Source organism: Falco naumanni, chromosome 15 (assembly GCF_017639655.2).
Source record: "Falco naumanni isolate bFalNau1 chromosome 15, bFalNau1.pat, whole genome shotgun sequence".
In the NCBI taxonomy this organism is placed as follows: domain Eukaryota; kingdom Metazoa; phylum Chordata; class Aves; order Falconiformes; family Falconidae; genus Falco; species Falco naumanni.
Window position 1 is genome coordinate 1,272,022 of NC_054068.1, and position 26,966 is coordinate 1,298,987.

At 40.4% G+C, this 26,966-nt stretch overlaps 1 protein-coding gene across 5 annotated transcripts in view; it reads right to left on the reverse strand.

Annotated features, from left to right (window-relative positions):
- NFAT5 (nuclear factor of activated T cells 5) overlaps positions 1–26,966 on the reverse strand; it is a 75,846-nt gene that overhangs the window by 42,354 nt on the left and 6,526 nt on the right. For 3 of the 5 annotated variants that reach the window (XM_040614986.1, XM_040614985.1, XM_040614984.1), the window contains exon 2: positions 5,858–5,983. In XM_040614986.1, the coding sequence (XP_040470920.1) occupies positions 5,858–5,983 (126 nt within the window). Of the gene's footprint in view, positions 1–5,857; positions 5,984–26,966 lie in introns of those variants that run through there. The other 2 variants (XM_040614987.1, XM_040614988.1) reach the window with 2 other exon arrangements.

Genomic DNA, 26,966 nt, shown 5'->3' on the forward strand with positions numbered 1-26,966 from the left:
AGCCTACAAAGAAATGGAAGTTTTTACAGGCATTGGAGACCAACTACAAAGAAGAATCTTTTTTTCTGATAATTTGTTTACAACGTGTAATTATAAGGTCAGGATAATAGAATTAGTAGCAGCACTGATATCCCCTTTGAAATCTCTGGTTATTATTTCTGTATCAACAGGAAAAACTGACTAATGACACCAGGAAGGATAATAAACTGACAAAATATTTTCATTAAAAGTAGAAATTAAGAAACCTGACTCTAGCTACTAAAAAAAAAAAAAAAAGAATTGGAAAAAAACCCCAAACACCCCCACACACACATATCTCCATTCTGAGGTTTTGTTAGAACCTTTAGCTTGAGAATGATGAAAAAGCCTTATCTTGGTAGTGGGAAAGATGACCCACAGATCTTCATACCTGGTCTCTACCCCATAGATGATGCAAGTATTTTTATCCATTTCTCTACAGTAGCAATTGTGAAGCAAAGCCTTATTTTCATAATTAAACTAACCAAAAATGCTTATGGCAAGTGTTTCAACAACAACTGACCAAAAAAGCCAATTATGCCTGTCTGGGACTAGTAGTTTGTCCCTTTAATTAAAAAGGAGCACAAAATTGACATGACCACGAAAAGGTGAAGCTTTATCCTTTATTAAGTATTTGCCCAGGATACAATTATAGGTGTTTGGGAGCCAGAAAAATTCAATACCTCCCAGATTAATTGTAACCAAATATGAGGAATGCAAAAAGAGATCAGTAAATATATATTTCAGTCACATAAAAACTGTTACCCTTTTGTTACAGCAAGAACACCACTCTGTGGACAATCCAATTTGAAGTAAGCACTGGAAAATGTCTGAATGGAAATGATTCAGGAAATACTGTCCTGGGGAGCAATTAAAAAAAGTATGGAAAGGTATACCTCTCTGGAAAACAGAGTAGCTTAAGTAAGAGATCATCAACAAGCTGAAGAAGCTCATTCCAAGAGCTGCTACAGAAAGAATGAATGGATGATAAGCAGAGGGGCAAGTTTCTGGAAGTTTTCTTCACTGGGGTTCAGAAGGTTTGAGCATTCCTGTAACTGGAGATAAAAGATGAAAATGCAACAGTTGTTTCAAGTGTGTAGTTGAACATACTCCTGCACCATCCTCAAAAGACAAGAATAAGGTGTTGACCTGCCAACTAGAAGGACACCTTTGAGGAAGGACTTAAATTAGCAGTGTGAAGGAAGGACTTAAATTAGCATTTGAAGCACTTGTTCAGTGAGTCTTGATCAACACGAAAAAACTGTTCAACCTTTAAGAAGCAAGTGAAAGGAATCAAGCATCCCTCCTTGCAACTGGAGCTTAAAAATATTATGTAGAAGGCATTATTAAAGCTTCAGGCACATTTATTTCATGTAAGAAATCTCCAGGCACAGCTTACAATGACATTTCTCAGCATGACACCCTCATGCATTTCAAGAGTCTGGAAGATGATTCATATTTAATGTGTTTATGGTACCGCACCAGGCAAAGTCCTCCTTTTCCTGTCCCCTGAACAAAGACACTTGCAATTCAAACAGCAAGCACAGAGAACAGTTTCTAGCAGCAAAAGTAGATCCTTTCCCTCCCTTCTACCTTCCAGAAGAATAACAGAATTAGAAGCTTGAGAGAGCAGCTCAGGTTGTGAACATCGCAGCTCAAAATCCTGGAGTTCTATTAAATTATACTTGCCTGTTTGATATTCAGAGAGTGGGTAATACCTCTTTTGTCTGGATTAATGAATAGGAGATACACATTTATTAACAAATTAATGAAAATCCAATCAGTAACATTCCATTTTCATACTCTTAAAACTGTTCTGTAAATCACAAAACAAATTTCCAAATGGAAGAACTAGAAGTCTGCCCCTGCAAGGTCATCACTGCTAAAAACAGCCCATCCTGCTCCTCCAAAAAAACCAGAGAAGTTAACTGCAGCAATATATATTTCTCACCTATAATGTGATTTATATGAAACAAAACCCCACAGCAAAGTGACTGACAGAAAAGCCACAAGTTTCTGAATTTCAGCCAGATACTATCTTACTCTGTGTTTTGGGAAGCAGAGAACTAACTGTGTTAACTATTACAGGAGCAGTAAAAAGCTCTCACCACTTTGGATCGTTCCCTGTAATGCAATCCTCTCATTATTCATACCTGCCATTGACTTCTACATACAGTGTTGCTAGCAGCATTTCAAATTAGCCTTTCCTTTTAGAAACAAGAGTAAATGAAGTTACCTACAATGCTATGGAGACTGAACTGTCGTTCCCCTATCATTTCCCAAAGAAGTGAGGGTTTAGAGCAAGAGCTGACAGATACAGGAGCACTACTAGGTTGCCAAATTCACCTTTCCTCCTCACCCTATTGTCTGCATAGTGTCAGCTCCTCAAAAATATGCCTATTAAGGACTTGATACATGCAAATGAATAGTCAATCTTGGTCTTTAAAAATATGTATGTGAAATATGTATTTATGTTGTTCTGTATATTTATGCTTTTCTGTATAAGCATATAGACAGGCAGAAAGCCCAGGCTGATTTTCCTAAGAAATCAGAGCCCAGCCCAGCCAGACTTCTCATTACTACACGAGGCAGAGTGAACAGGGCTCAAAAACACGATAATAACTTTTCGAAGACACTGAAGCAACCCTAAAACAATTAAAGAAAAATAGTAAAATGGAATACATTTCTCTACGTTTCCCTAGAAACATGGTGTAGCTACAGCAAGAATGCAGCTGAAACACTTGTGTGCTATTCTATTGTGAAAGTGGAGAGATTTGGGTGCAGAGGAAACATAGAGCTAACCTCTATGAAAAGCGAAAGTGCTCCAGGGATTCTGGAAGAAAACGTAGAACGCCGGAGACCACTCCTCCTCCAAGGTCGCTGTGTGCTGCAGGTACCAGCATCGGTTCAGAATGCTGAGCTCAAGATGGCTTAGGGGAGGAATCCTAACCAGTCACTACACAGCAGGAATTTGGGGGGGGACACACGACTATGACTATAAAACAATCCACTGAGATCTACTGCAAAGAGTAAATTCCCCTCTCCTCCTAACCTCACCTACAACTTTTGTAGATACTGATGTTCCTTCCTCTGTTCCTAAGAGTTTGACCCCAGCTTTAAAGAGGAAAAAAAAAAAAAAGGTCTGGCCTCAGACTTACCAGAGATACCCAACCATCTGACCACCCTTGGGTTTTATTATGTATTATATTTTAATATATACTTTACATATATATAACCTCCCAACACCAGAGGGAGGAGCAAGGACTGTTCTTTTCAGCTTTCTGCTCTGTCTCTATAGTTTTGGAACACAGCTTACAGACCTGTTTTGCAGGTAAATATTTATCTAAGATACATGTATTTTCTTTCAAGGATGTGGTGGAAGAGTGGGGAAAAAAATCAAAACACACACAAAAAGCCCACTAACCTGTTACATTACAACTATCTATCTGATACTTGTTGGCCAAAATGCTGAGGCTGAGCCTTCCCTGACCCCTATGGAAGCTGGGCACCCACTCTCCCAGCACAGCACCAGGCACGCTGCTCAGTGCTCACCTCTCCTTACACGTGCACACAGCACAGCTCACCGCTGAATGATCCTGGTCATCACAATCATGTGTTTACAGAAGACCAAGATTGAATTGTTCTTGTCCTCGCTGAAGTGGACAGTGACATAGACAATGAAAACAAAAGTAGTCTTTGCTCCATTTGTTTTTTTTTAAAAAAAAAAACTAACCAACCAATTTTTAACATCTTGGAGAACTATAGTTGCTTGTGCTTAATACTTCTGATCCTGATTTTAACGGCACCCAGAAACTTAACTGTCTCGTCACAACTCTGATGGAAGCCCTCCAAAGCCCCAATTCAGTAAACAATTTAAACCAGCAGAAACTGAAAGCCACTGAGAGAAGCTAGCTCCACCTTTTTTACTGCTCCTTCTATCCCCTTCCTTGTGCCACCAAAGTATTACTCCTTTCCTTGTGCCACCAAAAGCATTTTGGTAGACCTGCAGCGAACCCGTCCGGGGCAACTCTAACACGGAGCAGGTCCTTGATCCAACAGCTCTGCAGCACACACAGGAAAAACTCCTCTTTCGGCAGCATATTCAGCTTAAAGTCTTTGTGAAACTACACAACCTCCAACATCGCTAAGTGTTCTTAATTGAATGAGTAGGTCTCCTTTCAGTGTCAACAAAAGATCTCAAAGCTATTTTTTTTTTTTTGAAGTTTTTCATTCAAGACAATTGTGCTGCAGTTTAACCCAAACACAACTAACACATTCTTAGGTTTTTTTAAAAGGAACTGGACTGGCTGTTAGCAGACACTAAATACCTGGAGGTAACAGACATTTAGTTCCATTCAAGTTTTAAAGTCTTTTCTGTTAGATACAGAATTAATTAGCAGTTCATGTCTATCTGTGGATTTACAGTGTAACAGGGTTTGTGGGATTTTTTTCCCCCACTTGTTTTTGAGGTATATCTTTCTACAAGATTTCATTGTTGCTATGTCTTCAAACCAAACCGATCATTACGTATCTTGATTTTAGAAATATATGCCCAAATTATTTTTGAATAAGTGATATAAAAATATCAAAGCCTTTCAATATAATAAATAAAACCATCAATTTATTTCAATGACCGAAGTTCCACTGTGCACAGTTAAATCCACAGGTTCTCTTAGAAGAGGTCTGGCAAAACATGAATGGTGAGCAGTGCTGTAAAGTTTCTCTGACAAGTCTACAATCACTTTAGTTTCTGATCAGGATTCCTGTACCATGCAAATCTGGGAAACATTCTCACACAAACATTTAATGCATATGAATTCACGGAGAGAAAAAAGGGTAATGCAGCTATCTGAATCTTCACCTTAAATATATACATTTTTCTCAAGCCAAAATTTAAGACCAATTAGGAAAGTGGAACATGACCTTGTAAGAAATATGGGGATCAAATTATACAAAAAAACCCCTTATCCAATGAAGAAAGATGCATCTATCATGAGCACAATGATTGTTTTTTCCTCATTGCACAGCTGTTTACTAATATATACAAGTTACTGATAAGGATTCCAGATGCAAACCAGCACTACAGCTAACCTCACAAACCAGAACTTTGTCCTTAAATCCTCACATTTTTATGTTTAATGAAAATTAATGACAGAGTCTTTAGACTAAAGTCTAAAACATGACTGGGAGTAAAATAAAGACAAAGATAAAAAGGTCATGCCTCATTTTTTATGCTGTCAATTAGAAAAATAACTAACTTAAACTTTTCAGTTTATACAAGTGCTATCCTGATGTATATTATATTCTCACGTATTTGAGAATTCTGTAATACATTACAAGAGAGAGCTACATGTGAATGGAGTTTAAATACTAAGCTTCCTCAGGCCTCAAAGGAAAACATGACCTTTCCTCCTCCTTAGTTTGGTAAAAGCTTCACAGCCCAAAATGTAATCTCCCATTCCATTTTTTTATCTATCTAGAATTCGCTGTTTTACAGTCAGTCAGCATTCTGCCTTAGTTCCAAATAGGTATTTATTATCTCTGAAGACAAGAGTGCATTCTAGGAGTTAACAGGTCTGTGCTGCATAATAACAGCAGATCAAAACAGATAATTTCTTATGAAGATATATATGTGACATACAGCAACCGTTAACATAGAATATCTGATAATTTAGATCATTCAGGTTAGTTTAATTTATGTTACCTAAATTCTCCTAGAATGAACTCTGTTACTTCTACACAAGCTCTTTTTTTACAATCAAAACTTTGCCAGCACTGTTCATGTTGGCCAGAACGTTACAAACCTTAACAAAGCAACTGAATAAACGAGAATGCTTACCAGCAGCAACTACAGCTGGAGGCGGCGAACCTGCCTCGCCACCACTTGTTTGGCTCATGGATGCTACAGATGTTTCTCTGGAAGGTGGTAACTGCAGCTCCTTTGGGAGAAGGTCATAGACAGATTCTGTTGAACAAAAAGAATTTAGTCAAAAATGTATTCATATTCTGTAAGAGAGAAGAAATTATGTTTTTTTCCTAAAAGATACAAACAATAATCCAAACAAACACTTGGAGATCTTAACATTGTGGAATAAAGTTATTTCAGAAAACAAACAAACCACTAAGACATTAAGATACACATTCTCAAGACCGAAACAGAAGGACACAAACTTGTTCAAACAAAGAAATAATTCATGAACTTCCACAGAAGCTATACTCATTTAGAATGAAGGGGCTGACAACACATACGAAAAAATTACATGAGAATCAAAGGCAAACCTGTTCTCAGAATTCAAATTGTGCAACTGACTTCCAAGGAAAAAGAGCCTAATTTAGTATCATCATCCGCTGAACATCCTATAAAGTCTTCCCATGCAATAAACGCTAATTCCTATTATGTAAGATCCTTTACTTTCATTTATCTACGGCATTTCTTATGCTGTAAACTCATGAAGATGCTTGAAAGAAAGCAGTTCCTACTAACAAAATGGCTAGTGCTGGTCCAGTTTACACAGAAAGCTCTTTGAGGCAACCGTGGCAGATTCTGCACCATAGCAGAACCTCTAAGCAATTTCTTTGCACCTTCTCTATTGCGAAACTGCTGTGGCCACCACACACAGCTCACCCAACAGCTTCAGCACCCAAGACACGCAAGAAGCGAAGTCAACAGCCTCGTGTTCAACCTGCCCCCCCATGCTTGCTGACAGCTCAAAGCGGGTCACTGCCTACTGCTGGATGGCTGCTTCAGAGTTCAAGTAGTAAGAGCTCTCTACGCACCCAGAGACGGAGAACGTTCCACTGAGCTCTTACTCAGAGAGAACAACTGCTCAGGCACGAGCACACAGCTGTAAATGCACCCCTTCCCAGGCATACACCAAAGATGCATCATTTCAGACACTCGATTTGGAGATGAAAATAACCTAGATGAACAGCTGTAAACTGCATCAACAATTCCACACCACAAAACTTCATGAAATGCCTTTCTATGTATTATTTAGGTGTCTGAAACAGATACGGAAAACTCAATGTGCATTTTAGAAGAATTTTCCCCCCCATGAAGCAACAACTATACTCAATTGACCCTCAAGTAAAATACACCTGTGCAGCAATTCTGTAAAAATTAGAAAACTCACAAAGTTGTTAACTAAAAAGCTTTAATTGCATTAGGCCCCGTAAAAAGTGAACCATACTCTAGGAAACACACACGTATATGCACACCCAGCAACACATAATTGTATTAAAAATATAACACATACCAAATGCCACAAACCAGAACAGCTACCCTACTGGGTAAGAGTTCAAACACTCCCACCACTAACTGGCATAAAAAGAGCCCAAGAAAACTTTTAATGCTGTTTACGGGATACGACTTGCCTGTCATGTACAAAATCACAAGCAACTCCCAACAACAGCTGCAAACTGGCAGCGAGGTGTAACCGGAGTCAGCTCCACAGCCCAGCAAACTTTGGCCCATCTGCTGCAACATCATCCTTTTTTTTTTTCCAGTTACACCCACTTTTCAGAGAACTAACTTTTCAGTACCGTAACAAATAACCAAAACAACATTGTTTTCATTTAAAATGATAATCCAAATATTGGCAACTAGAGGCTGCAATCCCAAACAGAAACCTCTGCAGAGGTTTTCTATAAAAGTTACCTATAATGCTGAGAATATATATTTACTTGTGCTTAATGAAGACCTTACAATGCACAAAAGACAAAGCAAAAAGGCTAACATTTATTCATGCTTTTGCTCCTGTTTTACTATGAGGAACAGCTGCATTAGCATTTCCCTCAAAGAGGACTTGCCTTTTTAAAATTAACTTTCCTCAGATATTAAGACCTAATTTCATATTCTCCTGAGCTAGTGATTTTCAACACCATAAAACTGGCTTTCAAAGTAAAATAAATTAGACCAGTTTAAAAGTGCTTATGTAAAGATATAGTTACAATGGTGCTTCTCATTTTATACTTCATTTACTTTTCCAAAAAAAGGTTAGTTCGTTTTAGTGATAACACATTTTATTAAGCAGAAGTATTATGTACTTTTTATGTGTATGAGCTCTTACGTTGTTTAAATGTATTCTAAATTTTAGCCTTTATTAAAAAAAGTGAATCAGAGAATCATGCCTTTATTTTTTAATCTTACAATTTTTACTTAAGATGCACGTGCATACAGACTTCAATCCAATGCAAAAATTACAAACCAAACTAAACTATTTAAAATTGTTATTGGCCAAATACTACCTCATTATGCCTGCTGTGCCAATGAGGTGGAAGGGGACTATGAAGGCACAGTTCTATTTTAAGATAGGAAGGGAGTGCAGAAAGTACAAAGTAAAAACAAAAAATATCCATTGACTAAATAACCAAAAAGAAGTCATACTGATATTTGAACAAAAATGTCTGAGGACAGTGAAGAAAGTAGAGGGGGGGGGGGGGGGGTGTTGTCTTATTTTATTGAATGTACTTCTTCCAGTGAACCACAAGTGCTAAATTAATGGGAGAGAGATGCAACAGACATTCATTCACTCTTGGAACAAGAACAAAAAGGGCACTAGAAGATCAACTGTTACCTACCCTGCCTTGGGTAAAAAAAAAAAGATTAAAAATCGACCAGTCAAGTTCTGGCTGGCCCATCCACTGAAGGAAGAGTAGAGAGGCTGTGCGTCATTTGCCTTGCAAAAAGGAGCATATTTGATCTAATGGCATTTAACACTCTGCGCAGCTGTATTCAGTTTTAACAACAGGGAGGACAGTGTAAAATCCAGAAATGGGAAGCCAAGAAGTCAGGTTACTACTTTAAATAGTCACTACCAGGCAGTTTCTGCACAGACGCCAGGACAATACAGTTTGTCAACAGGTGTCATGGTAAATTCAAATGTGGTTTAATACACACAAGTATTAGAGCAAGAACCCTATTAATGCACTTACGCTGACGGCTATTGGGGATTTTCAATCTGGGTTCTCAGTTTGCTTTCACAAGCTGTTAACCCAGCCCTCGTGTACAAATCCTGGGGAATTTACATGAAAGAACTAAACACGTGCGTTTGCACCTTTCTAAAAACAAGCCAGTCCAGCTCATGAGCATGAGCCACCTCACATTCTACATGCACAGAAACACAGCCGGCGCTGCCTATTTTGCAGATGTTTATTTGTCATGCTGCGTTCTGAGAAAGCTTCTGTGAACCACAGAAAGGCAGGCAGCTTTCAGAGAAGACGTCTATTGACTCCTATAAGCTTGGCTGCTGGTACAGTCAAAAAAACCCTCCAAATAAAATGTGGTGTTTAGAAACCATAAGGTGTGTGTGGGTCTAGTTCCTACTGAACTACAATTTTTTTTCAAGATGAGTATCTTAATTCAAGATGAATAATGAGTATCTTAATTCAAGACTGAAAGGTTCAGATTTTATCACAACAATGAAAAGCACAAATACCAGCTGAATAAAAATACAGTTATGACATGAGACAGTGCTTCCCTACTTGACTTCCCTGCACCTCTAAGTATTATTGCCCCTGCAGCCAGCAGTTTGTACCATAGCTCCAGCCAGCCATCCCTTGTAAGTGAGCATCAGCCTTTCTTCTGGCTGTAACTGGTACTACTACTTACAGGAGGTTAGTAAAATCAGAGCTCCCTCCAGTTGAAAAGCCAGCCATAGGCAGGTGTTCGGTGCTGGAGCAGCTGCAGCACTGTAATTACCACCCGAGGTATCCGTCACTACCTCTTGTATGGAAAATTATGCCCATTCAGCACTGTTGATAAAAAGCAATCTTAGCTCCAAGTGTACCCTGGAACAAATTCTTCCTATTAAGCCATCTAAGAATGGCTTAATTCTTCCCTGTGCCAGAGCTGGGAAAGCTGTTGCCTCTAGAGGAGTAGTAGCAATATTTAAAGCTGATGCAGTCACTTGACAGGCAGCTTTGCTTATGCTGAATATTCTTTTATGTCTAAGACACTGGAAGCAACTCACCAAGTATTTCTGTAATACGAAATGTTTAGTGAGGGGCCCCAAAATGAGGGATTGTAACACAGCGTATGTGTGTGTGCACGTATGTATAGAAACCTTATTTTTATATATATGTTTGTTGCGGTTTAACCCCGGCTGGTAATTAAGTACCAGACAGCTGCTCAGTCACTCCCCCACAACCCCCCGAGGGATGGGGAGGAGAGTTGGAAAGGAACATAAAAACTCACGGGTTGACATAAGAACAACTGAATAACTGCAATAGAATAAAAATGAAAGAAAAATAATAACAATGATGGCAGTAACAGTTATAATGAAAAGGGGAAGGGGAAGAATAAAATTCAGAGGGAAAGGAAGAAGGAACACGTGGTGCACAGTGCAACTGCTCACCGCCCGCCGACCGATGCCCGGCCAGTCCCAGAGCGACGGCCTGCCCACCCAGCCAGCCCCCCAGGTATATATACACCATGCACGACATCCCATGGTATGGAGCATCTCTTTGGCTAGTTTGGGTCAGCAATACAGCAGGACCCATCAGTAAACAAGCTGCAGAAACTGCTGAAGGAGAAGGTGCATCCAGCCAGATTGCAGAAGTGAAAGCTATCCGGGAAGCCTCAGATGCTGCTGAAGATGCTGCTGAGAAAGGTGGCCGATACTTTACCTCCATACTGACTCACGGCTGGTGGCAAACGCCCTGTGGGGAGGGTTACAGCAATGGAAGAAGAGCAATTGGCAACACAGAGGTAAACCCATCTGGGCTGCTGCATTATGGCAGGGTATCGCTGCTCGGGTGGAGAACCTGGTTGTAAAAGTGCATCATATAGATGCTCATGTACCCAAGAGTGGAGCTACTCAAGAACATTTAAACAATCAGCAGGTAGATAAAGCAGCCAAGATTGAAGTGGCTCAAGTAGATCTGGATTTGCAACATAAAAGTGAATTATTTATAGCTCTGATTCCCCTCCCTGTGTGTCCCCTCCCAATTCCTTGTGCCCCTCCAGCCTTTTTGCTAGCAAGGCCTGAGGAACTGAAAAGTCTCACATCAAAGCCAAAACACAGCATCACACCAGCTCCTAGAAAGATAATAAAGTCCATCCCAGCTGAAACCAGAACAACGTTGAACATATATACATACATTTTTCATTCCTTTCTGCTGTCTCTCAAGAAATCCTCTTTGAGGAGAGAGTTACTCATCACCATAATTCCATCATGACTCATAAGATATCTGGTGTTGAATACAAAGCCTCATTTCCAAAGGCTGAGTTATTAAGTAAGAGTGAGTGTTTCTCTTCAGGTTAGTTGTTGGAGGTGTTTTTTGTTTAAGAAATTTATTTTTAACTCTCAAACATCATGAAGGTTCTGTCAAATTTGCTGCTTTGAAGAGATGCTCAGATCCAAAACTCCCACAGCATATTTTTTTCCTCAGGGAGCACATACATTTTAACAGAAATCCACAACAAGCACAGTTATAATCTTTGTGAATAATTCTAACAACGTGACAAAGAGGAGGAAGGAAAGAAAAGTTAGCATTAGAACTGAAGCGCATTCCCAAAGATCACAAGACTATTAAGAGCAAATATTTAATTTCATGCTTCATTGATAAAAGACCGAACTACTTGAAACATGGTCTAAAACATGACACCTGGCTTTTATGCTGATGCACTTGGGATACCACACCTAAAACTGAAGATGAGCCCTACACTTGGAAGAGCAGCTGGCATTAGCCTTGACAGCTGTAAATACAAGAGGACAGAGCTAGCTGTTAGGATGGAAGGGAACACAGCTACGAGGCACAGCCTAAGAGAACACAGATGTGGTGGAAGAGGAGAACAAACAGCACCATGAAGGTCCAAAACAGACAGCCCAGCCCCAGCCACCATCAATACCTCCTCAGGCCTGGAAAAGCTGGGGAAGTGATCTTCCCCTGTCCTCTTGTGGCTCCCCATAACCTACCTCCCTTCCCAGCAGTGTGGAAACGCTGCGTAAGAAAAGTCCCAAACAGGAGCGAGGGGAAAACATGGGAGGTCTACTGGGGAACACGAGGAAGAAAAAAAGATCCAAACCATGGGATTACGGCAGCACAGGGAAGGCATTGACCTGTTGGAGCGGGTCCAGAGGAGGCCACAAAATGGTCCGAGGGCTGGAGCACAGGCTGAGACAGCTGAGGAGAGGCTGAGAGTTGGGGTTGTCCAGCCGGGAGAGGAAAAGGCTCTGGGGAGACCTTATAATGACCTTTCAATACTTAAAGAGGGCTTTTAAGGAAGATGGGGACAGACTTTTCAGTAGGGCCCGCAGTGACAGGACAAGGGGTCATGGTTTTAAATCAAAAGAGGGGGGATTCAGACTAGATAAGGAAGACATTTTTTACAACAAGGGTGGTGAAACACTGGAACAGGTTTGACCAGAGAGGCTGCGGATACCCCATCACTGCAAGTGTTCAAAGCCAGGCAGGACAGGGCTCCGAGCAAGCTGATCTAGTGGAAGGCCCATGACACGGGGGATGGACTAGATGACTTTTAAAGCTCCCTTCCAACCCAAACCATTCTATAAACACATGACAGAAGTTTAAAGTCAAATCCAAGCTTTAAAAAAAAAAATCAAGCAACACAAAACAAATCAAAACAAACCCCCAACCCACTCCTGGCTTGTCTTCAGAACAGATGTAGTTTCATAGTCTAAACCACATCTCTAGAGAGCTAGATTACTAGGGAAGCTATCGTTCCAAGCTTCTCTGAGGAATCTGAAATTGTTTTGGTACCCTTAAGAAAGTTTACTGCAACAAACCTGCTCTACCCAAATCAGACTTCAAATGAAACTTTGTGTTTTCACTTAAACACAGGCCAATGTTTATATATGCTGCACTATAAATAGCATTAAAGCAAAAACTGACAGATTCCAGAAAGATTAGAATTGTTGCAAGGAAACTAATTCTTCCCCAGAGGATATAGTTTCCATCCACGCCTGATACTCTATTTAAATAGCTAAAGCTCCCTCCCCTATTCATCAGTTCACCTCTATCACTATGTTTTACATACGTGTGCACACACCCACAAACACAAAGTACATGAAATTTTCTGCTAAAATTTTATGTTTATTCATGTGGAAAACACCCACAAAAAAAGAAAAGGCTGTTACGTAAATGTAGTATTACATTTGAAGGCAAAAATAAAAATTCGGCATATTACATATTTCTATCTGATTAGCAAGAAAAAAAGATATAGACAGAATTCCTGTTTTCAGCAGCCACTGTGTTGAATCAATGAGTCACATTTCAGCCAGCCAACACAACAGCACAAAGTGTCTTGTAACTTACTGCCAATTTCAAATCCTCTCGATAAATAGATTAGTTGGTCTCAAGTGTCTGGGGTTTTTTTGCTAGAAGCAGCTCCAGTTGTACCCAGCATCTCCCCTAAACACATTTTCTTTCTCAATATAGGAAGAGAGGAACACGCATTTCAGGATTACTATTATGAAATATAAACAAGATCAACACACAAACAAAATAACAAATCACTCATGATCAGCCAAGAGTCACACACACTCATTTCCACATACAAACCTTCACCTGCATTCATGTCATCAGTTATTACACATCCTGTTTACAACAGAGTTCCGAATCTTGTATCTTTCCTCAAAATACCCTAACTAGATGAGCCCAAGCTTTGCAAATTCTACTACTGAAATCCAGGACACACGGGGACAGGCAGATTTACAAAAAGTATTTTAAGTGTCAAATTTCTTCAACCACCCTTTATCCGATTATCCTGCTCCTATAATCTCTCATCTGAGATCAGCTGCTTGGAACTTTGATCTTCCTGCCAGTTATACTGACAGTTCAGAAAATTATATTTCACATGGCTATATTGACCAGAACAGCACCCAACATCAGGTCAATATCCAACAACACAAAATTTTAAATCTGAGAAAGGCAAGATTTTCTTATGTACTTCTTGAAACTGCACAAAACATTCAGAATTGAAATATTAATGAAAAATAATCAAGTAATATGACACTGGACTTGCTTGTTGTTGCAGCACATCAACAACAATGTATCCAAGCCAAATAATAAGCATGCCGGTACACTCGGCTATCAGTGGGAACCGAGCCAGCATCCAGCCCCAGGCGAAAGGTATTCACCGCCGCTTTTCCCAAAGAACTGCAAAAGCAGCAACACATCCAGAAGATGCACTAAAGGAAATACGACACTGCTAGAAGGGATGCTCACCTCGTATAAACTGCTACGCACATGTGAAATCAGTTCAATTTACGTTAAAAGAACTGAACAAAACCTATCTGTGAAAGGGCTGGATACGTTACCATGAGTCTGAACAAAAATATATTCTTGGGTCAACATGTACCTGGATCAGTCCCAGCAGCTGGTGACAGGAGCTCTGTCTGAGGGAGAGAGTGGAGAGGCCTTGGAATGATTTAGCAAAATAACTCCAAGAAGGTAGGAAAGAGTGGGTGAAGCTGATCAGATGATATTACAGTGGAAGTGCAAAGAGCTGGTGGTTCATGATGGCAAACCGAAATTTGTAAGCGCTCTTTTTCTTCTTATTTTACTCACTTCACCTTAGTGCACGCACACACGTTGTCCCTTTTGTAGGAACGTTTTTAGGTTTCTAAACACAGACTAACCAGGCTAAATAACAGGCATCTGGGCTTACAGCAAAATCTAAGTGCTCCAGCCTTCCCTCATCACCACCAACAGAAAACACTATACTGAAATTTTTAAACCATTCGCATCACCACAGTATCAAAGGACCTTTTAGAAGAACAACATGCCTTGTGACCAGCAACATTAGATTCCTCCTTACTAAATAGTAAACTGTGATTCTATTTAAACTTTATTCTTAGGAACATAGCAGTTAAGCTTATGAAAGAAAAGGGAACACAACAGAACTGCTTCCTGCTTGGGAGTGCTAAGACAACTGTGAGAAGTCACTGGAGCTTTGGACATGTCCCAAAGAAAGCTCCACTTTTCCAAAGCATTCATATTCTCACCAGGGAGAGTGCTCTCCCTCGTAACGAAAAAGGAGAATTCTCATTTCAGATAACCTCTTATGGTCAGAACACAAGCCGCTTTCAAGTAAAAGGTGTCCTGCTAAATAACACAAGTGTAATGCTGAAATGGAGATAGGTGCTGTTACTTCAAGAAGACAGAAGGCAGAAAAAGAAAGAGAAGTACTTTCCCCATTACAGCTGATGAAATTAGTTGCAAATAATCAGTTCAGCTGTAATGCAGCAAACCAAGTACACAGAGATCCAGTATTCCACCACATGAAGCACTTGCAGAACTTTTCTGCAGCTACCTACCTTTAATGAATCTTGAACGATGTTTTGGTTGCATCTACATAGGAATTTCAGCTATACAGATTAAGAACTGCGATTTCTAGTAATTTAGTGCCTCTAACTCGCACTGTGCTAGGACTGGTTCATGATGTTACAGAAGAACTTGTCTGTTCCCAAACTTTTGTGAGGCTTTCCTAGCCTACCAGTAAATTTAATTGAGAACCTTCCGGTTGGTTGACCAAAGATCTTTTAACTCAGCACTCGGTGACACTGGGAGCACAGAAGATACAGAAAACAGCAGAAGATGCCCATTTCCAATGTTTAAATGCAACAGCAGGCTCATCCATGAGGAATGTGTACATCCTCATTTTGCCAGTACCACCAAATGCCTTAAACGTTATGGAATGCTCTTTAGATATACCAGCGATGTCCCTACCCTTTGCTATTCTGTACCAAAAGCAAAGCCACGCCACTCAGAACTTCCACAGGTGGAAGCCGTGTTATGAACCTGATGGAGAACTTTGCCCTAACCTACTAGCAAATGAGGCCATAACTAACGTAGCGGGAGACAGATATCAACATCTGAAAAGGTCATCTACTCCAGACTGCTACAGCTCCACAGAATTCTGCTATAGAATTAAAAGAGCAATATGCAATAAAATAGCTGTTTCTGCTTTCTAGGCATGTAATTCCCTCTCCTGCCTGTTTGGTTTGTGTATTTTTTTTCCCCTTAAGTAATCAATTTAAATTCAGTAGAATAACCAGTTAAACTTGAAATAGCAGGGAAATGTTGGCAGGTTATTTTTGACAACACATAGTTAAGAACACAAAAAAAGCAACCCAGGAAAGAAGTGTTGCTTTTGCCTTTAGCTGAAGCCATCCTTCCATTGCATGTAATAGCCTGTAAATCCATTTCTAATCACAATGTGGAAAATCCCTTTTTTTTTTTTCCTACAGTTTTCCTCTTAATAACAAAGATGTCAGACATCATTTAACCTCGCTGCAGCTCCAGCTCCTACTTCAACGCCACTTCTCCATGTTGTCACCCAGGCCCAGCCTGGAGGTCACTGAAAAACAGCCCGAGCTCTCCCCCAGCCCACCTGTCTGTCTGTTCTGCCACAGCGGTCTGTCCCGGTGACTTCACCTCCTCTAATTCGGGGGGCTTCTTGAGCAGCACCCATTTTATCCTCACCCCTAGGCTAAAAGGTAATGGCATCTTTCCTGTTCAAAAGGCAATCATGCAGGAGCGTGCAATCAGTAAATGGGTGATGATGAGAACCAGCCAAATTGTTTGCAGCAGAAGCAGAGACATTTTCCATTTGCAGCTGGCATTTCTTGCCTTTAAGAGTAGGCACATCCTGGAATCCCTTACCACTTCTATGACCTCATGAACAGCAGCAAAGTTAATCCTTGTCTTTTAATAAGCTCCCTGCACTGAATGGCTGCCCATTTGATCCACACTGATACTAGGCTCCTCAACATGTTTTAATACCCGTACAGATTTGGCTGCTTCTTCCAAAGCCATTTCCTTGCTGCAGCACATGACAGTCACACCAGAGATTAGACAAAACCTTGGTGTACTCTTCTAATCAGCTGGCAGCATCCAAGCAGAAATCTCTTCTAATGATGTACTCTAAGCTGATCAAAAAAAACAAGCAAGCAAACAGGCAAAGAGAGTTGTTTATATGGAACTAAAATTAAAAAACAATTAGAAATACATGAACCTGCAAGCAGCCTCTCCTACACAGGGGGTAGGTGAGAAAAGTAAAGTAGAGCACACATGCTCAGCAAATTACAGAAACTCTATAAAGGAAAAAAAAAAATGGTGTCTATACCCCACCGTAAGCCCAGCTAAGCATACAAACACCGGTTCAGAGTACCCATACAGACACGTATAAAGATTCTATTACGCTAATCAGTTCACGTTAAGACACAGTTTTGGGCTAAACCTGTATTTGCAGAGTTCCAAATGTCAACTAAGGGCCTGGCTGTCACTCCTCACTCCAAACCTAGCTGCACTTTAACAAAACGGTACCTGCAACTAAGTATCTTTCGGTCACTTTTGCAGGTAAGAGATCCTAAAACCAAAATAATACTTCACACTTGAAAAGTCTAGGCCTCTGAATCTGCCAGAAGACCTTGTGGTTGGTTTGGGGCTTTTACCCTGAAGTTCTGTTCTACTCAGAAGTCCAGTGTCTATGATAAATATAGTTTAGCGGTTGAATTCTTCCACCACAACAGCTTAGTTCACAAAGAGGGTTTGTTTCGGTTTTGGTTGTTGGTTTTGATTTTGTTGGGGTTTGTTTGTTTGTTGTGTGTTTTGTTTGGGTTTTGGGGTTTTTTTTTGGTTTTTTGGTTGTGTGGGGTTGGTTGTTTGTTTGGTTTTTTTTTTTTTTGGGGGGGGGGGGGGGTGCAGCAGAAACAGGGGGGGGTGCCAGCTCTAAATATTCAACATCTAACCAAAGTCTTGCTTCACTGCATAATGTGAGTGCCATGTTACCCTCATGGATTTTTCTGTATACAAAAGCTTGGGTGTGGGAATACTTGGAAGCAAACTATTCTGCCTGTCAGGAAGAACCTGTAGGAGCCAGCTGACGAGCCCTCTGGTTCTTAGTCCTCCCCTCAGCTCCTTCTGTACGTACACCAAAGACAAACAGGTTCACCTGCAGATCCCAGAAAAAGCATTTACTGAACAAGTTTGGTTATTACAGCACAGAGAATAGACGATACGTTTCAGAAGGCTTAGGCCACCCCCAAGTATAACAGGCATTGGAACCAATACAGAAACTCCACGTTTCATGGCACAGTGACTGCTCTCATTACACCTAGGCTAAGCTGGGAGAAGTAACATCAGGATCCTATGGAGTTAATTTTGCTCTTTTGACTCAGAGTTAGCAAGATGAAACATTACTACAGCTACATTGAGAATACACACCTATACTTTTGTGCAAATGATACAGAATTTGTAGCTAGCCAGTGGAATATTTAAAGAATTGCCGTTCCATGAGATGGCACACAGATAAGGGGCAGCGAACAGGAACAGGGACTGCACAGATGGGAAGCCAAAGCAGGATAACGAGGACTCAGTAAGAAGCTCAACAGAGGAAGCTTTGAGACTCTGAGAAAGGCAACTAGAAGAAAGAGCGCCTGGTGCATAAAAACAGAACAGAAACAGGCTGAGATAGGCAAGGGCCAGATGAATCTGTGACCACTAAAGTACTTTCTACTCCGGTGTGGTGGTTTTGTTGTTGGGGTTTGGGGCTTGGGTTTTTTCCCCTTTCACTTTTGTTTGTTTGGTTGGCTTTTTTGGGCACTCCACAGGAGATCCAAACTCTCACTCATACAAGTGAGAATCACCCGTAACAACTGCAGACAGTGGCAGCTCTGCTTAAGGTACAGCAGAGATTTTATAAGTTACAAAAAAGATTTGGTAGAAGTAAAGAATAGACAACATAAAGAGTAAATCAGCTTTTGTTCTGTACCTGTCAAAAGAGGATTTATATTACAAACTATCAGAGTTTCTGTATTTCCCATTTTTGCAACTTCAGTAGACTTAAAAATAGGCTTGCTTAGCAGCAGTGAAATTGAGGCAAACAGCCCTGGAGAAAGATTTAACTTGGCATCCAGAGCAAGAAGGGAAGACCCTGCTTCAGCACACGTAAGAACAGATAAAACACAGCAACCGTGCAAAGAATCATAGAATCATTTAGGTTAGAAGAGACCTCTAAGATCACCAAGTCCAACCGTAAACCTAACACTGCCAAGTCCTACTAAAGCATAAAGATACCTGTCGCATAACTGCATGGCAAAAGCTGAAGAGCAAGAAAAGGCCTGTACTCGGTGAAGCTGAGCAAAAGGACACCATACACTCCTTAGCAGTCTTGATGCAAACACTTTAAAACATTTTACAAAGCTGTCAGTCTGATTACTCCTATTTTTTGCAGAAACTGATTGCGGGCGGGAAGAACGTCACTTCTTGTGCTGCCCAGCCAGCAGCAGGATACAATCGAGTTTGTCCTACCCAGTGCTCAATCCACTAGGTAACACTAAAACAATGCTTTCATTTCACATCTTTGATTACGTCTTGGGATAATGGGATTAAACATAGGACTCAGTGCAAATTGATGGTGTAACCTAAAACAGGTGAAGACTACTTCCATCTGTTCCCGTAGACATTAATGTATTCTGAGTAAGTTCCCCAGCACTACCTGGAGCACTGTTTTTCACCCAGCTCTCAAATGAAGGTATGTCAGCAAGACACTTGCTATGCTTCCTGACATTGTACTGGTGCTTTCATCTCAGTATCACCTCTCAAGAGAGGACAGTGGAAACAAACTACAGAGTACTATTCCCTCCCTCTTTACCTACCACGCTATATTCAGAGTATCTGTAGACGGTAAAGTAAAAGACTGGAAGCAAGTCTTCCCGCCAGTGCTCCTGTTATTGTCAATACTGGCAGACCTATATTGCTGCTACAGCAACAGTGGCAGGTTTTCAAAGAAACTGCAGTGTATACAAGGATGTTTTACACAGCCAAACAGAAAATCTTCCTTCCAGTTCCCCCTGGCTTCAGACAAAAGCAGCAAACCCTAAATCAACATGATTCATGAGCACATAGGGAAAGGCAGATGTCACAGTTCTGCCTGCACTAGACAACTTCATGATTAAAAAGTATCTTGGTGCAGCCCCACTCTGAAGAATCAGCAGAGAATTTGAGCGCTCCGCGTTGATGATGTAGCACTGGGCACTGCAAAATCCAAATCTTGCCTGCAAGTGCTGCTCCTCCAATACTGAAATGTACATTATAATATGTTAGTGAAGAAGAGAGAAGAGTTTGCTGGAAGACAGCCACTTCATTTTTAAAGAAAGATGATCAGTAATATATTATTAACTACCAAAGTCATTACAATTTTATCACAACCATAATATCATTATTTCTTGTACTTAAAAATGAACGCCAGAAGTTGCTTCTTGCATTTTTTTAAAGCACAAGTGTTAGTACCAAAAAATATAGTATTAAAAAGGTAATTTTGCAAGCAATTCATAACTGAACAAAAATCAGTTACTGCAGTATTCCACTAACCTTCAGAGAAGCTGTTAATCTCAATATTCAGGATTCTGCACAGCAGGGTAGGGTTGAGAAATTAATCCTTTTAAAGTTGAATTTCAACAACTGACAAAGGCATGTGTTAGCTGAATTCTATTTATGGCGTTCATCCAAATATCAAATAAAGCTTTCCTGGCTGTGTTTCAGTCATCCCCATTCACAGCTCAAAGAGTACTTTTATAAATGTAGACAGGCAGTATAAATCCTGTGTCTTGTTTGCATCCAATTTTACACATCTCAGAAATAGAGAACAACATTATTTAGCAATTGTCACTTCAAGAAATGGACCGGTAATGACTTACTGAAAAGTCTTATCCTATGCAGTTGTAAACTCCAGACAAAACCCCAAAAACTCAAAAGAGACTACTAAAACATCAGTGGACAAACAGGGCACTGCTCCACTAAACAGTTAAAACACTCCAGCAACATATTTGAAAGGCTTTATCACATAACAGGAGTAGTATTTAAGGATACACATTTCTCTCAAACAACCCAAAATGGGGGCAGGGGTGGAGATCCCAATCCCTTCACAATACCTTAAGTATTAAAGAAGAAATAAATCCAACGTTGCCATGTTTTAATCTTCCAGCATGCAGGAAATAGATCTAAGCTTATGTTTGGAAAGAATCCAAACATGACAGGTATGAAAATTCAATTAAGGAATTCAAACCTCATTTTGTCATATAACACTGTTCTATAGGGCCGTTATAATAATGGCATTTCTTTATTTGTGATTCTGCATTGAACTGACTTTTAAGGATAGCTGGCTTTCTCCCCATCTTCGCATTCTGTCACTACAAAGACTTCATTTCTCAAATGCTCAAAGAAACCCAAATACAGTATCACCAAAGAATATCAATAGCAGCTATTTATCAACCACTTCAAAACACCATTATTGGTTCAAAATCAAAGTTCACCAGAAACACAGAGGTAATTCAGCTGCTCCAGCCAGCGGTGCTAGTTCCTTTGGTGCAAAGCACCATCCAAATCAGAGGCAAATTCAGAAGTCCCCCCAACCCTCAATTTGCTATTGTCTCAGAACAAGAGTTCTCAGCCTTGGCAGGTTTGCACCTTTTTTTCCAAAAGAGTTATTTTTGCCATCTCTCACATTCGCTGTAGGACAAGAAATGTAACACCAGCCTATGGGCATTTTTTTCTTTTGAGGCTATACTATGATATTTGACATGAAGAACAAAAGTGTACAGGTATTCACACAGAGTTAATACATTGCAGTCACCTCTTGGGTTCATATTTTATTATAATCCTGAGCATCAAGTTCATGAGGCTTGACATGCCCTAGTAACTCCTAGCATGATGTCCAGCACCTTGAGCCCACAAGCCATCTTCACACCTCCCTCCTTTTACTCATCCCAGTAAGATACTGACAATAAAAAGTATCTTTTTTCATCCTCCCCAAAACTGAGAAATATTTATGCTTCCTACCGTCATTTTGGTTTCTACTTAGAATTCAATTACTATGTTTGGTGATAAACTTAATTTTTAATTTTTAAATTTTAAAATTTTTAAAAACAAACACGAAGTAATGTTTAACAAACAATACTCCTTGGCACAGTTAAAAGAAAGCTCTGCTGAAAGCCTGACATCTGTAACACCGCTCCTAATAAACTGACTAACCAGGTACACGAAAGTGACATGTTGTGTGAAAGTGATGGAGCTCAAGGCTCTTGTAACTCACCAGTTTCTCTCCAATATTGCAAGATCCCAGATTAGGAGGTAAAACCACATCAATGTTAAAAAAAAAAAGCCACTGAAAATAATGAGACAGCCTGGATGCTTCACACGCATCTCATACAGTCAGAAGGCATCTCGGAGCATGGCACACAAATCCCAGGTTGCCCGCTCAGCTTTCTGTCACCTTTAGCGCTAACAGCAGCTATGATGAACACGCTCGCGCCGGGAATTGGAAGAAAGGTTATAAATAAATTTTTTAGTGAGCCTGAACGGTACAGTGTTATGGACAGCATTTGTTCAAAGTAAGCTTTCACCAAGCACAAGGTGCTACAGTTCCATCTCAAGCCCTGCACCTACAAGCCCTTCGTTCTTCCCGACAAGCAGTGCTGCCGATACACACCAAGCCTCCCCGGCTGCAGGTAAAGCTAGATGCAGCTAAGGAGGTGCGTGTTCAACCACACGCAAGCCTGCACAATAAATACTGCACCTGGACACCTGGAAGGAATTCCTCAAGGAAATAAAGATGCAAGTTTTTTGTAAAAACAGGTTTTGAAACTTAATAGTTTCAAATATGTTCGCACATGACTCTCAAGAGAGAGGTGGGAACCTAAGCCAACCATTTAACAGCAAAAGGTGGATAAAAGATCCCTTTCTGTACTACAGAGCTAAAACCCCAATGGAATCGGAGAGACAGCAACGAAAGAATCTCTGCTGTAACTGCTCTGGAACTGCCAAGTTACGTAAAACTTAAGGATGGTTGTTAACAAATCAAACTAAATATTGATTAGCCCACATCTTTCCTCTGATAGCAGCCAACTATAAGGAAAGGTTCACAAGAACCAGTACATTTAAAATATTTCTATTAGAAGACTTTCCAAATTCTGAGAATTGGCTACAGACTCCCTAGTTTACAGGCCACCCTAAATAGATATAACCTCTACAAATCTAACAACTTCTTGAACCATTTATCTTTTTACCACCCAAAATACCTGACAATTGTTTCCACAATTAAAGGTAGGAGAGGAGAAAAGAAAAAAAAACAAAAAAACAAAAAAAGAAGGGAAAAAAAAACCCTGTCTTATTTTAAATTGCTGCCTGGTCAGTGAATTGGGTATCTCATCTCTGAAGTCACAAAAAATAATAAATAAGCATGGCCTAGTTATCAACAGTATACCTTTCACAGCTTTTGTACTCCCCTCTCCCCTTCATTCAAACCTCCTTCAGTTTGGTATCTACAGTTAAGCTGTGTATACAGTTAACACCTTGTATATGCTGAAGCTTGACACTGATTCAAGGAAAGGCAATATAATGGAAGATGAGTCCACCGAGGGTCGGAGCTCCTGGAGATAACTGGCAAGCATGCAGATAAAGATCATATCTGCATGGTTACAGCATACCTGACAAAAGTTTCTGAGAATTCCAGCATCCATCACCTAAGACTATCCCACCTCACCCCCCAATAAACTGAGCTATTATAGTCTGCTATGGCCAGCTTCTCAAGAGTCATATGCCATTATACTTAAAGATCTCTCCAGCTCAATTAAGTTGTCTTTCCTTACTGGACTTCTAGGGGGGGTGGGGGGTGAAACTTGTACTCAAGAGTTTCTTAAACAGGTAACTAGTATCACACTCTATGAAGTGTTTCAAAGGCCCAGAGTACTTCAGCTGTCTTTCCTCTACATCTGAAAACTCAATTCAGTAAAAACAAAGCCTGTAGGCTCCTTGGCTCAGGTGCAGAAAGGTAGTAGTCCTCCTAAATGAATTATTTTGCTGTTGTGTTAATATATTGAAGTACCTGCATGGCAAGGAGTATATATATTATAATCCTTTCCTTGCTACCACACCTCCAAAAGCACCTTTTTTACTTAAGTGGCAGCAAATAACTGAATTACTGAAGCTTAAACCAAATGCTTTCAGGCCACAAAATAAGAAACCAAATTATTTCCCCATCTGATGAAAGAGCAACTCCATTCCAGGTGCAGTTCAAGTTTCAAGGCGAGGCAGATGGCCCTGCCTAGAATTCAAATGCCCTAAAAGAAAAACAAAGATTTATTCCCAAATGAAATCTGCAGATGGGCTAAGGGCGGGCTGACCACTCATACAAATACACTTACAGACTAGAGATGATGGTATCACTAACAAACGCAGAGAAGAGTTTAAAACTGCTGAACGTGCCGAGCGTATCTGGAGCACAGAACTCCAGGAATGCCCAGAAAGTCACTTTCAAAGCTCTTGATAAACAAGCGTAAGCCCCTTTCTTAACGGTGCAACGTGGCAGTCGTATTTCCCAGGAAGCTTTGAACCTGGTAGATACCCCTCAGCAAAACCAATAAGCTACAAAATCTCAGTGCAAAGGAAAATAAACGGGTATATTCAAGAGGAAAAACCTGCCTTCGTGCCCCAGTAAGAAAAGGACTGCAATGTAACACTACTGATTTCACAGACGGCCCAACAACAGTAAAAGCTGTTCAGAATTCACAGAGATGCATTTAGGGCCCCAAAGATGAAGGGCATCTTTCACACCAGGGAGAGGCTGAGAGAGCTGGGACTGTTCAGCCTGGACAAGCACAGGCTCAGAGGGATCTTATCCGTGTGTAGAAACACCTGATGGGAGGGAGTGAGAGGCTCTTTTCAGCAGAGCCCAGTGACAGGACAAGAGGCAACGGGCACCAACTGAAACACATTAAACTCCATCTTAATTACCTTAACCATGAAGGTAGCCAAACAGAGGCATGGCTTGCCCAGAGAGCTTGAGGAGTCTCCATCCATGAAGACAGTCAAAACCCAACTGGACACAGTCCCAGGAAAACTGCTCTTGAGCAGTTTGAGCAAGTGCAGCATGAGCAGGGGGTGGGGGGGGTGGATTAGATGATCTCAAGAGGACCCGGCCAACCTCAGCGGCTGTGTGACTAAAAGCTGGCACTGCCTCCAGCAGTAATCACCCTGCTCTCCTCTCCCATCCCCTGCACAACTGGGATATCTGGTTGTTTTCAGAAGTTTAACCTCAATCACATTCCTGTGGTCCGTCGCATTTACTTACAAGATACAACCAGGACTATTAGGAACTGTAATTATAAGCTCCCCAGTAAGTCTGCTTTAATAGGAACATATATTCCAAGCTAAGCCACCTTTCTGCCCCCACCAAGAAACAAAAACATACTCAGATATTTTAAAGACTAAGAGACCTCCTCATTCCTGACACTAAACTGAAAAGAGAGTAAACTTTAAACGGAAGACAAGAAATATTTCTTTACCACACAACTGGACTGTGGAATTTCTTGCTGAATCCGAAAACTAATTAAGAGTCAAAAAAGAATTGAATAAGATTCTAGATAGTCCTGTTACAGCCCAGTTAAGCATATGCATGCATACATATGAAGGGGCACTCACAACATGCGAATGATGAAACACATATTAATAGTGGTACTCATGTTACTCAAACGTATAGATGTGCAGGGCTGCTTGGCATGAGCTTTGCTACAGCCTGCAGCTCCGATGGCACTGTTGCCATCAACACTCTCCAAGGAGAGACACGGAAGGAAGAGAAACATAATTTTAACAGAGGCAGACAGTCACAACTCGCATCTTCCTGCCCCACTTAACTGACAGTGGTCCTGCAAGCTGCTTCGTAAATAGTCACATTAGTAGGTCACGTTCCCCTATGCACAACAGAAACTGTCATAGTTAATAGAAGCTACTGAACTCTGCAGCTTATTGTTTTCCAATCACTCTGTAGTGCTACTATCAAAACTTACAGATTCTTCTGCTGAGTGAATCCATACAAAAAAAGGGGGGGGGGGGAAATCAGGCCTCTAGACAATGAGAGACTGAAACAACTGGCTGGTAATGTCAGTTTTTCTGAACGGGAGCGGAACTCCAACATTTGAAAACTTTTTATTACTATCTTCAAACCTCTCTCTTTTCTATATGCTTCATCTTGCCTGGACATTAATAGGAACTGTTATCCATCTTTTCGTTTGCCAGACAGCCTGAACTTTACCGCAACTCAAATCTGCTTTCAGTATCACAACTTTGAATTACCTTAGGATATTGCATTATCTTATAAACTTTGTAAGGTGACCCAAAATTCTTTCTAATGATTTACAAAGCAACTGTAAAACCTTTGCAACTACTGGAAGGACAAGTAATCAAGGGGAATTGGGGAACGATTTTTCTGAGCCTATTTATGTAAATAGTGAAAACATTCCTCTTAGACTGGTGCAGTGATATTCACCACACAGATCACACGGAACTATACCAAGTCAATAACATAATGTAACTGATGTTGAGCACTTACACTTCAAACACTGCTAAAGCACTGCATACTTTTGGAAACAGCAGTTACTTAAGATTTTACTATGTGCCCATTAGAATCTGCTATTACAACACAGTTCAAACTTAGAGCTGAGAGTTCATTTCAGTCAGTTCCTAAAATAATTGCTGTACTTGCTGATGAGAAAGCCAAGACATTCAACCTCATCAGTTTACTCTTTACATAAATGATAACAAACATGATAAACTGCAGAGACACGACCACATACCTTACTTCACCTGCACTTCGGCCACTCATCAATTCCTGCTAGGGTTTACCAGCATACTTAAACTCCAAAATTAGTTCAGGCCGTTGCCTTTTTGTACAAAAGAAAGCAATACTTCTCTTTCATTTTCTCTAACTCAAAAGAAATACATTCCCACATTAAAGTAAGTAATCTGTGTACCACTGAAAAAAAATCAGATCACAGCTCCAAGTTGACAATAATTTTTAGTTAGCAGACCCCAAAAGGTAACTCTGCTGTTGAAAACTTATAAAAAAATATCAGATACTTTACAAAAATTGAAAAATCTTAATGTACAATCTAGTTTCTACTTCTTGACTATACTGAACAGCAGTA